This window comes from Diabrotica undecimpunctata, chromosome 1, assembly GCF_040954645.1.
Source record: "Diabrotica undecimpunctata isolate CICGRU chromosome 1, icDiaUnde3, whole genome shotgun sequence".
Taxonomy (NCBI): Eukaryota; Metazoa; Arthropoda; class Insecta; order Coleoptera; family Chrysomelidae; genus Diabrotica; species Diabrotica undecimpunctata.
Window position 1 is genome coordinate 36,188,638 of NC_092803.1, and position 18,911 is coordinate 36,207,548.

The 18,911-nt window shown below is 32.5% G+C and overlaps 2 protein-coding genes across 2 annotated transcripts in view; one reads left to right on the top strand and one right to left on the bottom strand.

Moving 5' to 3' along the window:
- LOC140447852 (phospholipase A2 hemilipin) overlaps window positions 1-7,422 on the bottom strand; it is a 44,214-nt gene extending 36,792 nt beyond the window's left edge. Inside the window, exon 1 of the mRNA XM_072540762.1 lies at window positions 6,996-7,422. Coding sequence (XP_072396863.1) covers window positions 6,996-7,279 — 284 coding nt within the window. The 5' untranslated portion in view covers window positions 7,280-7,422. The remainder of the gene's footprint in view (window positions 1-6,995) is intronic.
- The window catches only part of LOC140447849 (uncharacterized), a 62,646-nt gene continuing 51,031 nt past the window's right edge, over window positions 7,297-18,911 (top strand). Inside the window, exon 1 of the mRNA XM_072540748.1 lies at window positions 7,297-7,430. The gene's annotated coding sequence lies outside the window, so the exon portion shown is untranslated. The remainder of the gene's footprint in view (window positions 7,431-18,911) is intronic.

Genomic DNA, 18,911 nt, shown 5'->3' on the forward strand with positions numbered 1-18,911 from the left:
GAGCTTTCCGTAGCTAGATAATGTGATGCCGATTTACTTATTTATGGACACTTATTTGTCCAGGTCTCCATAGGTAGACAGTGTAATTCCCAGGTATTTTATTTCACTTACTTGTTCAATGTCTATTTTACATCTGGTTGATGAGATTGTCATATTAAATTCTTTTGCTCTTATGTTAAATCTGTGGACCAGTCTTTGCAGACTATTTTCATCTTGGACTATCAATATTGCGTCGTCTGCGTAACAGAGTATTTTTATTTCTTTATTATACAGAAGATGGATTTTATCTTAGAGTCTTACTCTGCCAAACGCTTTCTTTAAGTCAATCAGACACAGACATGCTGGTCTATTATACTCTAGTGATTTCTCAGTAATTTGCTTTATAAGGAATATTGCATCTGTACACGATCTTCCACTACGAAAACCCTGGTGATCATCGTAATTCCAAATAGTGTTATTATAATATTTGAAAAACTATCAATTTTAATCTTTGTACCTATTGTAACGATGGCCAGCGACAGCGATAGCCGCCGGCTTGTATCTCTCTGCATGCCTTCACTTCCACCGATAAGCCACCACTACTATCAATACGCGCTGAGGATGGAATACCGGCGACGATAAAAAACGACGTCACTACAACAGAGAACCAAGTTCAAACTGGAGTACTGATCTGGTAAGACCTCCTAACCCGGATCTTGGAGTATCGATCTAAGGCCAAACCTTGCTACCCCTTCCGTTCGTTGTCAGTATCGAGTAGCGATCGATTCGGCCACCTCTAATCTACACTAAGTACTAATTAGTTTTATCTGGTGTTTGGATATTGACCAATACATCGTCCGTCCTTTCATTTCAACCTTCCTAGCATCGCCAAGATTTATTTTTCACAGGTATCAGAGGATCGTCGCGTGGTCGATTTATTGACTAGTATTCGTATTTTATTGTACAATATATTGTGTAGAAGTTAATTTTATTTGGTTATTTAGTTTGAATATATTTTTATTTAAATAAAACTTGTGTTTTACTGAGTCAGGTGTCTAACACAGCTATTCGTCACACCATCATAAAACACAAACCACAAACAAATGATTTTTGAACAAATTACCTGTGAATACAAATTACAAAATAGTCTTGTTAATTGGCTATGGAAAAAGGAAAAAAAACTTGTTACGTCGTCAATTACTTGTATAGTTTATTTTTTAATTTTTTTTTTTTCACTCACAAGAATAATTTAAAGTTTTGCAATAAAAAATATAATTAACTCAAATTATTAAGTCCCTTTTAATTGGTTTACATGTTTTTAATTAGTTACAGGCCTTTTAATTAGTTACTAGAACTAATTTGCTTTAAGAAATACATCTTGCATGTGCTTGTTTTCAAGCATTGGCTATCGTCGTATTAACAAGCTGATTAAATTTTTCTCGGTTGGCAGATATATGTTGGCAGATAGATGAAACAATTCCCCGACCGTTCGACCTGTCCATTGTCTAATGTTACGCAGCCAGGATAGTTATTTTCTTCCGACCCAACATTTACCTTCTATTCATTTCCTGAATGATCAACGTGAGTAAGCGATATTTAGGTCTTCTCATTATATGACCGACGTATTGGACCTTCATCATTTTAATGATATTGATCAATTCTTGCACTTTCCGCATGGTCTCTAGCATACGTTCGTTAGATGTGTGGTGTCCACGAGATTTTGACCATACGACGGTAACACCACAACTCGAACGCTTCTAATTTGTTAAGATTTTTTATTTTCATTGTCCATCTTTCACATCCATAGAACAAAGCAGACCAGAGTAGCACTTCAATACTCTTAGACGTATGGTCAATGACAGACTTCTAATGCATAATACAGAACGCCAGTTAATAAAGCTTTTTCGTGCACGTTCTATTCTGGTCGAAATTTCCTCGTCTCTTTTAACCCTGCAGTCCAGCTACCCAGATATCTGAAGTGTTTCACCCTTTCCAGGATTTTGTTATCTAATTATAGTACTGAGTCTTCGATATTAATTTTTCCGACCACCATCCATTTTGTTTTCTTTGCGTTGATTGTTAAGCCCTTTTCAGTGCATTCCTTGTTTACAGTGTTCAACAGGGTTTAAAGGTCTTCTAGACTCTGCTACTATGGCGGTGTCATCTGCGTATTTGATATTATTAATAAGTTCACCACCGATTTTAACACCTTCGCGACGATCGTTTAACGTTATCTCAAAAACTGGTTCAGTGTAGACATTAAACAACATCGGTAACATAACATATCCCTGTCTGACACCCCGCTTAATAGAAACTTTAGCTAAAACCTCTTGATCCACCTTAATTCAAACGGTCTGATTGTAGTTAAGATTTTTGAGCAATCTAATGTCATACGTATTCAGACCAACTAAATATAAGCATTGAAATAGTAATGTATGTGGTACTTTATCGAAAGCTTTTTCGAAATCTATAAAACAATAGCCAAAAAATACAATATGATTATATCAGCAGAAAAAAACAAATGTATGACAACATCTAAATACCCACTATGATGTAAAATTGAAATTGATGGAAAAATAATAAAGCAGGAAGCAAGGTTTAGATATCTGGTAATAGATATAACTAGTTACGGAGATGTTGAAGAAGATGTACGACAACAAATCTTAAAAGCAAGTAAAGCGGCGGGATCTCTTAATGACACAATCTGGAAGAACAAACACCTAAGACAAGACACAAAAATAAGAATCTATAAAGCAGCAATACCTATATTAACATACACAGCGAAGACAAGACCTGACAGAACTAAAACGAGATGACTACTAGAAACAACTGAGATGAAATACTTCGACGAATATCAGGTAAAAGTCTGTTGGATAGGGAGAGAAGCGAAAACATAAAAAGAGCATGCAATATAGAAGACTTAAATGGATGGGAGACAAAACGGAAACAGGAGTGGAACGAACACGTTAGTAGAATGTCAGAGGATAGTATAGTACGAATAACACGAGATAAATCACCAAATGGACGAAGAAGTATTGGCACACCAAACAAAAGATGGTGCGATAATTTAAACAATTTAGGAGGCTAATATTGAAGAAGAAACAGGCTTTAAAGCCTATATACAAACAGGAAGAAGAAAAAGAAGGATAAATCAATTAGGTCTTCAAAAATGTAAAGTCCTTGAAAATATTTTACCTAATCCAGAGAAAAGTGAAAAAGATATTGTAGGTCAAGATTTATATCATGAAATTAACAATTTTGTACCCTATATTTCCCCTGAAATGAACGCATTAAATGTCAAAGCTATTCACCAATAACCTCATCTATTCATTTTCAAATTTAGTAATTGTCATACGAATTTTATTAACATTACCTGTGTAGACAGCTAGTGAGGAAAAAGCTTTTCGAAACTTAATAAAAAATTCTCTACGATCCACAATGGGACAAAAAATACTTATCCATCATTAATATTGAAAAGAATAATTTATAAAATATAGATCTGTCTCACATTGTTAAAAAATTTGCCTTAAAAAAGGCTAGAAAAGCAAAGTTTACTATATACCTAACTTAGTAGATACGTTAACATCCTGTCCTGTATTTATATTTACATATTTAGTCCTTATCGCGGACCAACTCGACATCGAGTTTTTTAAATGAAATTTTTATTTTGCGAGAAAAATTAAGAGATCAATACAAACAATATAAGCAAGAATATACATAACATTCATCAATAATAATGCAAGTAAAAAGTGTATTAAATATCACGAAATATTTCGTCGAAGACAATGTTTTTTGTTACAATGTTATCATTTAGCAGTTAATTTTGCATGCTGATCACGAATCCGGTGTCAGATTTGCCCTATCTTGACGTTTTATGCGCGTTTCGGGCCACTTCCGGTGTCGGATCGCAACCGGAAGTACATATTTAGATTCGTCTCGACGAGAACTTTCGATCCATATATACATTGTGGGGTCTAAAACTTAAAGTAAATTTTAACTTCCGGTCATCTCAAAACCGGAAGTGAATTTTTGTACCAAAAGTATATCTTGACAATCTCATACGTAATACTAATAATATTCCGAAAAAATATTTTAATTATCTAATATGGTTTTTGAGTAAAGTGGTGGACAAGAAAACTGCTTAGCGTTTTAGTATATAAGATATAGTAGAAAACAGTAGAATATTACAAAAAATTGTAAAATTATATTATATTAAATAAACTCTTTACGCTTCTTACAATTTTATTGTTTTTTTAGCGTAAAATTATTAACTATTTGATTTACAAATGCTTATAAATTTTCTGGGAAGGTTGGGATTGGGTAGGGCGGCCAAATTACTTTTGCACCCAGGCGGCAACTAGCTCAGGAACGGCCCTGAGTGTATACGTTCATGTTTTATATCTTTCATTGATGTTTAAACTTTTATCGTGCATATTTATGTAACAGTAAGTTCTGCGAATGCTACGTTACTGTGCTGAAGGTTTGCCTGTAGCAATCGGATTGGGGTCATTGAGACCCATTTTAGGCAGAGAAACAGTCCCTCTAGTCGTCTCTCTACGTTTATAAATTCACTCATTTCTTAATCCCCTTCTAACCTATCTCGTTTTGTCTGGTATTCATTTTAAATACCATATAACATACCAATACTATAATTTCCCAGAATTCTCCAACTCTCTGCGGCATCTATATACTTCGATTAGAGACAAAAACTATATTATAATATACGAGTAAACTGAAGATACGAAAAAAATATAGCTAAATTATAAAAAACTGTATAACACAGTCGCACAATTACAAAATAAAAGAGGAAGAAAAAATTGAAACATACCTAATAGGGATTATATTAAATAGTAGATACAAATAATCCCAGTGAGTAAATACACTAATGCCCAAAATTAACGCACCACCTTAAATGTACCAAAAGTTTGAAGCTATTTTTCTTCTGAACGAATGATGAGATTTTGATGTTTTTTTCATATTATAGGTCTATTCTTAGTAAATCAATGTATTAATGTTTTCTGAAAAATATCAACGTTTTACCCGTATACGGGGTGTAAAAATAAAGTTGTGTTTTTTCATCGTTTTTTGCAACACCCTGTGGAATTTATTAGAAATAAACGCTACATCTTATTATTATTTTGAGATAAATTTGTTCTTTCTTAAGATTTTCGTAAAAAAATTATTTCGATATCTCTATTATCAAAGATTATACAGAACTTTAAATGTAACAAGTTTTTATCAACATTTAAAGCAAAGAAAACATTACTTACATAAACTTTATTGACATTTAATACAAATAAAGCCTAAGAAAATATAACCTAAATATTCTTTAACAATTGCCCTTTCCCAAAAACACTTAATAACGAGTATTTCCACCTCTAAATCTTATAGAGGAGGAATTACTTCTTCACAGCGGCGAGGCACAGTTAAAATGAAGCAGCGTATTTGGTCTTGATCAATTGCATCCCAAACTTCTCTCACAATAACTTCTATGTCGACAAGAGAGACAGGAGACACAAATTCTCATTAAAAGAAAATTATTTCCTATGTAAGAAGCAAATGGAACTACATGGTTAGACAAAATGTCTAATATACCTTTCACCTGTTAAGAAATCTCTTCGTAAAGCAACAAGGTCCGTTTGCGCTGTAAGAGATATTCCTCCCCAAACCATTACAGATCCACCATTGAATAAAGTAATAGGTCGTATATTACACTGTGCATAGCGTTCTCTTGGCCGTCGATTAACTCTCACACTGAGCTATATAAGCAATACCACGATTCATCAGTGAACAACACGTACTTCCAGTCAACATTTCAGTCAAGGTGCTCTCTGGCAAATTGTAATCTACTTCTACAATGATTTACGTTTAAAGCTCTGACTGGTATCCTTATTTGCAGATCTTGTTCAGCAAGACGCCTTTATATAGTGTTTCTACTAATTTGAATATTATGAACATTTGTCACTTGTATTTGTGAAGGTCTCATTGTGAGAAAATGTTCTCTTATAGCACGAAGCCTGATAAACTGATCTTGTCGTGGTGTTGTAAGTTTTTCTCTTTCTTATCCACGCCGTTTCGTATGGTCGTTTGTTTCTCGAAAACGTTGAATAACTCGTGATATTGTAATATGAAATACCCCTAACCTCAAGCCTATTTCACGATAACTTAAACCTACATCAGCTAAAGTAATTGCCTGAACACATTCATCTTGGCTCAGATTTCTTGAAATTAAATGTTGAATTTTTACAATTCAATAAAGTCACGTTACACTTTGAACGTACTTTTATTTTTTGATAATAAAGATATCGATGATTTTTTTACGAAAATGTTGAAAAAAAATGAAACTTTTTTAAAGTATTAAGATTAAGATGTAGCATTTGCTTTAAGGAAATTCCACAGGGTGTTACAAAATAAGATGAAAAATCAAATTTATTTTTACACCCCGTATCTAGGTGAAATGTTGACACCTCTCAGAAAACAATAATACCGTAATTACTTAGAAATAGGTCTCCAATGAGCAAAAAAATTTATTGAAATCCAATCTAGGATACACAAGAAAAATAGCTTAATAATTATGGTAGAGTTGAGGTCTGGCGTTAATTTTGGAGAGTAAAAAATCACGCAATTCTTTGAACATACTTTTCTTTTTTGATAATAAACGTATCGTAATGATTTTTTTACCAAAATGTGAAGAAAGAATGAAGTGATCTTAAAATATTCATAACATGTAGCGTTTGTTTCTATTACCTTCCACCGGGTGTTGCAAAATTAGATGAAAAAACACAACTTTATTTTTACACCCCGTATATAAGTAAAACGTTGACATTTCTGAAAAAACATTAATATAGTCATTAACTAGAAATATACCTACAATGTGAAAAATAAATCATGGAAATCCAATTAAGGTTTCAGAAGAAATATAGTTTTAAAATCATGGTCCATTTTAGGTGGTGCGTTAATTTTGGAGAGTAGTATATTATTGAAAACTGTTTGTAATCTAAAATTTATATACTTACAAAATTTCAATTAATTCACAATTTAACAACAATTTATTGGCTCCTAGTTCCACAATGGCTACGGTGAAGTCGTTGACATACACCATTCGAATGGACTCCTGCGACACCCTATATCCCGTGTAATTTTTAGGTACGACGAGTCTATTCGCGTGAGGCCCGAACTTTGAAAAGTCGGGAAACTGCAAGGAAAACGACGGCATGGACTTCCCGTCAATCCCGACTAAACATAAAAACAGCAAAGTCGCGAACATCACCGTCACATTCTCCAGTTTTGGCAACGTCATTTTGACAGTCTTTTTTTGTGACAGTTTCGTTCGTCACATTATTTTTGTTAGAACATTTCCTGCCGTTGATGTACCTTCCTGCGAAGCGTGCAGTAGACTGAGCGGATTACCGGTACCACCATATACTCATGTACCTCGCCGGAGTTTGTAGGTCAGTAAAAGAAAATATTTTAGCGCTGAAGTGTTTACATGCTAACGAGACAATTAGTGGGGCAAATTGTGTTCAATGAAAGAGTCGATATATTGTCTATTTTTTTATGGCAGAAATAGAATATCTTTATTTATTTTGCGTTTTTTACCATATCGGAGAATTAGTAATGAATTGAATTCAGTAGAATAATTTTTTTTGTTTGTTTAGTTGACATTTCCTAGTTTGGTTAATTGTATTTGTGGTAACGTTTTTACTACACTAATTAATTCTTAGTATTTTGCTACCTGGTTTTTTCCCAGACTTATTAGGGTTGCGTAACCTTATAGTTTTCTTGAGTGGTATTTGGTTTTTCCTCTCCTTTATACATAGCTCTTATATGATGAACTCTTTAAGAGGCATTACTTCTTGTTAGAAGGAGTACGTAAGAAGATAATCGGTTCCTCACAACTTGTAAATTATTTGAAAAATGTAATGAATACGATGTTCAGGTGCATCAATTACTTATATAATTTAAAAACCTGGCACAGTGACGATATTAGTCCAGTCGTCAGAGATTTGACCCCTAAAAATCATACGAACGAGCTGAATTTAGCTGAGAATATCAATTTTGGGACCCTAAAAAAATGCAAAAGAGTTTAGCACTTTTACCTCCCGGGCTTCCCCCTAAAACCCCCTCTGTAGGGGAGTAAAAACGCAAAAAAATCGATTTCCCAAGAATCTGTACGCCGTAGAAAAAAATGTTTCAAATAAAAATTGTAGCTGAGATAATTTTGAACAAAAATATTCGCTTCATTAGCACTTTTTATGTAGAATGAACCGTTTTCTCCGAAACAACGCTTGAAGCGACAGGCGATTTTGAATGTCAGTCGCGCGCGCGAAATCAATGTTAAATAAAATTTGTATCTATTCGACATTAAAAATTCTTGATAAAATATCTTTTTATCAGAGTGTCTTATCGACAAAAATCAAAATGAGTTTTAAAGGTGAAGAGTGCAGCTTTCGTCAGCAATTTTTGTATTTTGCCTCAATTGAAGGCAGTTTCTATAAATCTGTTCAATAAATAAACGTTGTGCGATTTTTGCCATTTTTTACGAATCTCGTGAAATCAATAAAATTTATCACTTTCATTAACCAGTCGTAGTAAAATTTCCAATTTTAGAGACTAATCTTTAAAACCTAAAACATGAAATTTCAATTTTGAGTTGTGGCAAAAAATATGAGGCATTTGAAATATAACTAAAAAACGCAAAGTTTAAACTTTTACATTACAAACGATCGCACGTCACGAGAGATGCCTACAAGAAATCGTTTTGGGGATTGATTTGCAGCAAAAGTTAGCTACTTTTAAAAAACGTACAATTGTAATTAAAAAAGAACAGTTTTAAACATTTTAGATCGTTGAGATGTAATGTGAAAGTTTAAATTCAGCATTTTTTAAGCATATATCAAATGCCATACATTTGTTGCCAAAACTCAAAACTAAAATTTCATGCTATAGGTTTTGAAGATTACACTCTAGATATCGAAACTTCATGGTGCCGGTAAATCTTTTTCTTCTTCTTCTTCCTCTTTATAAGCAATTCTGCTTGTTCATTGGCGGATTAATACCTCTATAGAAGGTTGTCACTCCATCTTTTGCGCTGTCGTCCGATACTTTTTCTGCCGATTGGTGACTTATCTCTTGCTATTTTGAAGACACGGGTCTCCTCTATTCTGCTTATGTGGTTATTCCATTCTTTTTTCTATTTTGTGCATTCATTTATACACTGTACGTTACATTTTCTTCTAATGTCTTCACATCTCTTTCGATCTCTCAGCGTATTTCCTGTAATTCTTCTCAGTACTCTCATCTCTGCCGTTTCCAGTAGCCTTTGCGTTGTGGCTGTGTCGGGTCTTGTTTCTGAGGCGTAGGTCATTATTGGTCTTACACTGGCTTTATAAATTCTTGACTTAATCTAAGTGTTAATGTGTCTGTTTCGCCATATAGTGTTATTAAGGCATCCTGCCAGTCTATTTGCTTTTTTGTACTTGATCTCTCACTTCTTTGTCCAGGTCTCCAAAGTTAGACAGTATAATTCCCAGGTATTTAATTTCACTTACTTGTTCAATACTGATGTTATCAATTTCTATTTTACATTTAGTTGGTTCTTTGCTGATTACTATTGTTTTAGTTTTCTGAGATGAGATTGTCATATTAAATTCTTTTGCTCTTATGTTAAATCTATTGACCAGTCTTTGCAGACTATATTCATCTTGGGCTATCAATATTGCGTCGTCTGCGTAACAGAGTATTTTGATTTCTTTGTTTCCCATTCTGTATCCTCTTCCTTTGTTAACGGTTTTGATGATTTCATCCATGATCAAATTGAAGAGCATGGGGCTCAATGAATCCCCTTGTCTTATTCCGCTACCTATTTCTATAGGTTCTGTAGGTTGTCCATCTATTCTGACTTCCATTTTGTTGATTTGGTAGATGTTATCGATAGTTTTTATAATATATTTAGGGAAACTTTTCTATTATACAGAAGATAGATTACATCTTTGAGTCTTACTCTGTCAAACGCTTTCTTTAGGTCAATCAGACACAGAAATGCTGGTTTATGATTTCTCAGTAATTCGCTTTAAAACGAATATTGCATCTGTACACGATCTTCCACTACGAAAACCCTGTTGTTCATCTGCTAAACTTATCCTCCGATTTATTCTTCTTCATGTACCATGTCCTTTCAGAACGTTGGTTACCATCATAGGTATCTTAATTTTATTCACTGCCACCCTAAATAGCATGCTTGTATCAACATTATACCAATCTCGCAAGTTCTTCAACCATGAGGTTCTTCTTCGTCCTGGACTGCTTTTGCCTGCTATTTTTCCTTGCATGATATTTTGTAGCAACCTATATTTGGGACCTCTCATAACATGTCCGAAATACTCCAGCTTTCTCTGCTTGATGCTTTTTATGATCTCAGTAGTCTTGCTGAGACATTCTAGTATTGTGGAGTTTCGAATCTTCTCCACCCAGGAAACTTTTAAAATTCTTCTATAGAACCACATTTCGAAAGCCTCAAGGCGGTTTAGATCGATTTTATTCAAGGTCCAGGACTCGACACCATAAAGTAAGACCGAGAACACGTAACAGCGAAGTAGACGGATCCTCAATGCCAATTTTAGGTCTCTGTTACATAACACCTTGGACATCCTTCTAAAAGCCGCTCTAGCCTGCTCTATCCTAGATCTAATTTCGCGTTACAATTTTATTACGATTTTATCAACTTGCTCAAGTTTGGTATTATTTACATATATAGACGGTTTTATATGTTGTTGTTTACTTATTACGAGTATTTTGGTTTTCCTGATGTTCAGATTCAGACCTGCCTCCCTACAACTCTCAACGACACTATCAAGCAGTGTTTGCAGATTTTCTTGACTAGAAGCTAGGAGTACTGTATCGTTCGCATAACGCAAATTATTGATGACTTCATCGTTCACAAGTTTATTAGCACTTGTAAAATTTTAGTTATAAGTTTTAGCGTAGTATTTAACAAGTTTATACCTCTGTAGTTTTTTGGTTATTTTTTATCTCCTTTTTTGAATAGTAGAATTAGTTCACTTGTTCTCCATTCTTCTGAGATTTTATTGTGTTTTATAATTTTAATAATGACTGTTGTTAATTGTTCTGTCATTGCTGTTCCACAATATTTCAGTAACTCGTTTGGTATCCCGTCTTTACCTGCTGTATTTTCCGAACTTCCTGTACATTTATATTGCCTGTAAATGAAAGGGATAAATTATTGTATTGATCTCTTTGCGAATAATTTAAAATGGCAAAAATCCAAAAATCGTGCCACGGTTATTTATTTAACACATTTATAAAAACCCAGTTTATTTGCGACAAAATAAAAAAAAATTGCATGCGAAATCTGCACTCTTTACCTTTAAAATCCAACTTGATTTTTTTCGATAGGACACTCGGGCCAAAAGATACCAAATTTTTACGGTCAAGCTCATACAAATTTTATTAAACATTGATTTCGCTCGAGTAACAGTCATTCAAAATCGCCGATCGTTTTGAGAATTGTTTCTGAGAAAACGGTTTATTCTACACAAAAAATGCTAATACAATTTTTGTTTAAAATTATCTTAACTACATTTTTTATTTGAAACATTTTTTTCTATGGCGTACAGATTCTTGGTAAATAGATTTTTTTCCATTTCCCCCTCTACAAGGGGAGTTTTGGGGTAACTCCAGGGGGTAAAAGTGGTAAACTTTCCTGCATCTTTTTTGGCGTTCTAAAATTGATATTCCCGGAAAAATTCAGCTTGTTCGTATGATTTTTAGAGGATCATTAGTATTTTCGTCTCTGACGCCTGGTGTATATTATAGATTAAAACTATCAAAAAACCAGTAATCACAGAATCAATAATAAAGTTTATTAAAATTCCACTAAACGAAATCAGTAGTAAAATGATCATTCCAAATAAGAACTCTAGATAGTTTGAAATTAGGAAACTAATACAAAACATATATCAAAACCATATGCAATAAATGTAGCAGTTTTTAGATTAATGTTATATCAACAATACTGTATGCCAAGCAGTTGTTAGTAAAACAGTCATAACTGTCGATTGTGATGAGTAATTAGTAAGTAAAGATCACTTGTACCATTTAGCAACGCTTAAACAGTATACTATATATGGCCCCTAGTCTTTGAAAAATGACAGTTTTCCTAGTATTACCTTCTTAATCGGTCTTCGCCCTAAAACCCCTCTCGTAGGGGGAACGGAAAACATTTATTTACCAAGAATCTGTACGCCGTGGAAAAAAATATTTCAAATAAGAAATTTAGCTGAGCTAATTTGGAACAAAAATGTTTATTAGTACTTTTTGTGTAGAATGAACACTCTCAGAAACTACGTTTGAAGCGACCGGCGATTTTAAATGTCAGTTATCCGGGCGAAATCAATTTTTTAAATAAAATTTGTATCAACCCGGCGGTAAAAATTCGATATCATTTGATCAGAGTGTCCTATCGACAAAAATCAAGATGGGTTTTAAATGTAAAGGGTGCAGATTTCGTAAACAATGTTTGCGTTTTGCCGCAAATGAAGTCAGATTCTATAAAACTGATGTGCCCTCTATAAAGCGAAAAATGTACTTGTGGTTTAAACTTTTTAGATCGCTTGTAATGTGAAAGTTCAGCGTTTTGTAGGTATATTTTAAAGGCCTCAAACAGCTTTATAGAAACTCCACTCTTCACCTTTAAAACGCATTTTAATTTTTGTCGCAATATTATTTAAAAAATTGATTTCGCGCGAAAGGGACATTCAAAATCACTGGTCGCTTCAAGCGTTTTTTTTTTGAGAGAATGGTCCATTCTACAGAAAAGATGCTGATAAATTTTTGTTTAAAATTATCTCAGCTGCATTTCTTGTTTAAAACATTATTTTGTACAGCGTACAGATTCTTGATAAATCAATTTTCCCAATTTCCACTCCTACGAGGAGGTTTTTACGGGGAAGCCTTGAGGTAGCAGTGGAAAACTTTTTTGCATATTTTTTGGAGTCCTAAAATTGATATTCTCAGCAAAATTCGGTTTTTTCGTACAATTTTTAGATATTTAGTGGCATTTTCGTCTCTGACGACTGGATTATAAATATAGTCCTATTTTTTTTTCTTTAGAACTCTGCCCATTTTATGAACCGTGCCCTTTATATTGTCTTTTATATCGTATACTGTATATTCTATGCTTCCGTCTTCTTTATAACCAACAGATCTCAAATTGGAAGTTGTTCTTCCGCTCCATGGTAAACTAAATTTGCGCGTTTATATTGTTGATGTGTTGCCAGAATTTGTTTAGTCTTTTTTCTCCATGTGTCCAGATAATAAAGGTGCCGGCAACGTACCTATACTATAGCCATAATAAATCGACTATTTCGGCATAAATGCAGGAAGAAAGTATAAATATTTCAAGAATAAGAAAAGTAATAAACTGGCTTATTAATTATCCTCATTTGGTATGTAAATTTGAAAATTCGGTGATTAAAAGCATCAAATGCAAAACTATTTTTTCATTATTTGAAAGTATTTTTCGAAACAGGGTTGAATCAGTTCTTTGTTATGGCTCTGAATGCAATATGACAATTAATGCAGACCTGAAGAGAAGATTCTTGGCAGTTGATATGGATTATTTGAGAAGAAGTGCTAGAACATCAAGGCTGGAAAGGAAGACCAATCAATCCATAAGAAATAACATGAATGATACAGAAACAGTCATTGACAGAATAGAAAGAAGAGGTTTAAAATGGTTTGGAGACCCCCAAAAACTTCAAAGATGGAAGCCCCCTAGAAGAAGAAAAAGAGGTAGACCTCGACGTTCATGGAATGAAGGAATTAGAAGAGCGATAGAACCGAGAGGTTTGAATGAGGAGCATGCCTTGAACCGGAAGGATTGGCGGAGGAGAACGGGAATACGGCGATAGCCGTCTTCAAAATGTATTGTATTTACAAATTGGATCCTGTATATATATATATATATATATATATATATATATATATATATATATATTGGAAACAGCCCTTCTTTATTCATAATATATTCCAAGGCAAATGAGTTTTCAAGCCTATTTGATCTTACGAGATAAGGCTTATACACGATACAACAGTAAAACTAAAAAATTTTTTATTTATTCTTTTTATATCTTTTAAACTTCATAATAATCTAATTATAGCGCTGTCCAGAAGCTCACCGGAGAATATTTTCTAATAGAGACTACTTAATCTCCTCATCGAGATAACATTCTCATTTGTATAAGTTGTAAAGTGATGAGAGAAAATAAATAGTTGTTACTACATATTATATATAATACAGGGTTAAATTAAAACGAAATCGGAAAATTTCGTCGTTAAATAATTTTGGAAAATGGTATAAAAATAGTTCCGTTTACATTTTTAGAGCTAGTGTCAAAAGTGAAAATACTCGTGATGATTACCAATCTCCTACAAGGAGACTTTACTTAAAAAAGAAAAATGTGTAAAGCGCACTAGACTTCAATGGTATACCAATATTTCTGCAATTTTTTTCCAGTTCTTTAATATTTTTCCAAATAAATTTTAAGCAACGTTCAGAATAATATTCTCATTTCAATTTTTTTTAGCACTAAAGATATTTTTTTACTTTTCTGTTCAATGGCTTGATTCTAACGTTTTAGTTGTTTAAAAGTTTATGCAGCTTTTTACTATTCTTTATGTTAATTAATGATTACGAACTACATATTTTGAATATTGTTAAATATGTCAATGAACCTCATCGTGTTTTCATTATATCTAATAATATTTTTAATCTTTAAATTTTTTTAGGCGGTGAACTTGCAAATCATTTGATGCACCCTTCCCTGGAATATTATCACTAAATACGTAATACAGTCATGTTAAATGCCTCAGATATAGCATATAGCATATAGCAGATATAGCAGATATATTTTAGCAGTACACATCCTTTTCGTTTCGCTAATGTCTAAAATCGTTGACTTTTTGTTTTAACTGATTTAAATTATGTATTTAAATTTTAAATAACCAACCAAATCATCAGATTCTGTCTCTGTTTTAAAATAAAAAACAGTTTTATAACACTTTTACAGCACAGGGGATGTAAATATATATTAACTTTATAATTTGCAAATTATTATCAATTTTAAAATTAAACAAATCCTTACAGATACAACAGTATACATACATTTTACAATAGTGAAAACCTTTGCTCATTTTAACATTAGCATTCAAAACAGCTTCAGGTACTTAATACATTATACGTCAATATGTTTAGTACAACACGTTTCTAATAGTTTAACAAGGTCACAGTCAAGTAATGTAAAATACTGAAAAACTATATTCGAAGAAATGTAAAAACTTATGAAAAAAATTCTAACTAATTAAATGTAGATAATTATTTACAGCTGTGGAAAATAAATATCTTTTCCCTCTCTCTCTATCTCTCTGTATATATATATATATATATATATATATATATATATATATATATATATATATATATATATATATATATACTTAAGGTGGTCCTTAAGTAATTGTACAAAATTTAATAAAATGTTGATATTAAGAAAGATACAGGGTGTTAAAGTGCAAAATTAAAATTATATTTTTCACTATAACTTTCATGTTTGTAAACATTTATGTATAAAAATTTACGACTGGGTACTTTTAAATATGAGAAATTATAATTTGCTGCATACTTTAATGTAACTGATAGAGGGCGCCACTTATGCCACATATGCGGTATAAATTTGCACTTAACTTTTTTGTTATTTAAGTTACCTGTATTTGGGATAAAAATATTAAAGATATAATATTTTAACAAAAAAACGGTATACTTGTTAATAACTTCAAAACTCAACAGTTTTCGAGATAATCGCATTTTAAAAATCAGCTGCATAATTCTGATCTAAGGCAATTACTCCAGGCAATGAAGAAAAAATAGACAAAAACATTAATACTTCTGAATTTTGGTATAAAATACCTTTAACTAAAGGTAATAGTTAACGAAATATTAAATAAAATAAATATATCAGCAGGATACTTAATAATAGGATTTGACAAAATAACAAAATAATAGGATTTTACATCAAACATTTTACGTTTTATGTTAATTTAAAGTCATAATCAAAACATTTTGTTTACAAACAAAATTAAGAAATAGTTAAACTAAATAACATAACTTTTTGTCAAAGTAAGTGTTCGATATTTTCCACAATTTTGTTTAATTCATTTGTCAATATATTCCATAAAAGATCGTCTCATATTAAATAGCATCATTGGTTCTAAAAAAACTGCTGCAGTATTTATTTCTTCCCATAGTTGGTTGCGAATGTTTATGGGATTTTTATAGACACGTTGTTTTAATGCGCCCCATACACCAATATCAAGCGGATTAAATTCGAGGCTACGTGGTGGCTATAATGTATAATGGATAAATATATTATTTTGGATACATATCCAAATCTTATGGTATATTATGGTACTACATCATATTTGCCACAGAAGTTAAATAATGTATATATATTATTGTGATATTTAAAGTCTTGGTGCGCCAAGCAATAATTAGCTAATTAATTTTTTTGATTAATTAAAATTATTTAAATGATATGATTATGACTCTATCACAATTTTTAATTCTTTTATCTCAGGGTTAAATTCGTGCTTCAATATCTATGCTATTACATGTGAAAGGTAAGGTCCAGAGAATACCGGAATAATAAAAAACACATATGATCTAACACTATATATTGAAATAAAAATAATGAAATAATTCACACTCAAAAGTTTTCAATAAACTAATCTCATATAAGGATTCTCAAAATTTTGTTCTCCGTACGTGAACAATCAAAATTTATGGTACAAACAATATTAATTGAAAACTCAAAATCCCAAACTATTCTAACTCTCTTAATCAAAATATTTATATCCTTTCTAAATTACGTGTAAAGATTGTGTTATCAATAAAAGAAAAAAAAAACTGCAGAAAACAAAAATATCTCTCTCTGATGATGAGTGGTCCAAATCCTTGTTCCTTGTAGACTATATTATCTCCTCTCAACCGCTCCCTATGTAATCAGCAATCTTACAACAGATTGTTGCAAGTATATCGTCCTTAATGATCTCCTTCAAAAGCAACAATCATTCAAATTATGATAGCCTTTCTCCTCTCGATAAACTGAATCTCTCGTTGGCCCGAGTGAAAAATGACTCTTGGAATATCTTCTCTTTACGATAAACTGAATCTCTCGTTGGCCTGAACAGTGACTCTTGGAATATAAGTAGGAAAATATGACTTACAATATTTTGCTGCTTCAGCTTCTGTCAGATACACTAATTCCACAAAAACTCACTAACATTCAACACTACTGCTTGCTACTTCTTTCGAACCACCAGAGAACAATCCCTGTTCCTTTTACAGACTTGGAAAATCAACTGACTATATCTTTTCTCTCTCCTCAATCTCGCTAAACTTTCTCCTACATACCTATCCCGCCTTTTTCAATCTCCGCCAATCACAACTCGTCACAATTCCCCCATTTTTTCATTTCGATAACAAACAAATTTTTACCTATAATTATAAATTTCCTAAAACTTATTTACAAATAATATTTTTCTATAAATCTTAAAAACTAACAAAAACCTCTTTCTATAATCCCTTCTATTGTCTTTAATCACTGCATTAATGGATTTTGAAAAACCCCGTTCAATTCTTTGGCTTTCACTTAAACTTATGCGGGTCACTCAAGTATAACAAAGAAATGATTGATGTAAAGCTTACATTTTGTTTAGTACAGGTAATTCAAGAAATTAATAACTCTCCTTCTTCGAAATGTTTGTTGGATATTATCCTACTTATCTGAATTATTTTGATGTTATTGAATTTTGAAATATTTTTAAACAAACCAATATTTTTCTCGATTTTACATATCATAACAAATCCCCGCCATTTGATCTGCCGAAAACTCTTTGTTAAATTTTAAAAATGACAAAAGTTTTCTAGGATCAAATTATTTCACTATGTTATTAAAATCTATTCATGATATTGATAGATGTCGTGAATGTTAAAAATACCCCGTATATTTCCTGTCTCTATGTGCGCTAATTCATAACTATTTACACCATTTTCCGTATTGACCCTATATGGACCTTCAAATATCGGCATCAATTTAGCACAAATACCATTTTGTAAATTCGACACCCTCAGTGCCTTCACTAAGACTTTATCTCCTTTCTGGAATTTGATCGGCCTTCTTCTTCGGGTTCTCTCTTGTCTTTGGAGATATTTCTCTCCACTTCGTCTCAATCTCCTTTGAACCAATTCGATCACTTCTTCGTATTGTTTGGGGGCGGTGTCTTCCCACGGTCTTGTAGGCATTGTTCCTTTCATTATATATAAAGGCGTCTCTTTGGTAACCGTATTTGGAGCACAATTCAAATAGGTCTCGATCTCAAACACTTTTCTGTCCCAATGTCGATGATGTTCTTCCGCGGCAATTCGTAGAAATTTTGTGACTTCTTGTATAAAACGCTCCGATGGGTTGCTCTGTGGATGACGGATGCTTATAAATTTTGTATCGATGCCTCTCTCTCTTAATTCCCTTTTAAAACGTTCGTTCCTAAAATATGTCGCATTGTCCAATAAAATATTGTCTGGTCTTCCCACCGTTTCTATAAAATTGTCTATCTTCCTAAGTATTTCAATTCCTTTTGTGGTTCTGCATGCGTACAATTTAACATATTTTGAGAAAAGATCCACCATAACTAATATGTGTTTATTCCTTTGAGTTGTTGGTATCAAATCGCTCAACATATCAATAGCAACAATATCCAGTTTCTTCCGAGCTACGACGTTTTTTGTGACGTTTTCATTTTTAAAGTTCCTACTTTTACACTTTTGGCATGTCGCACAATTTCGAGTCACCTCTTTG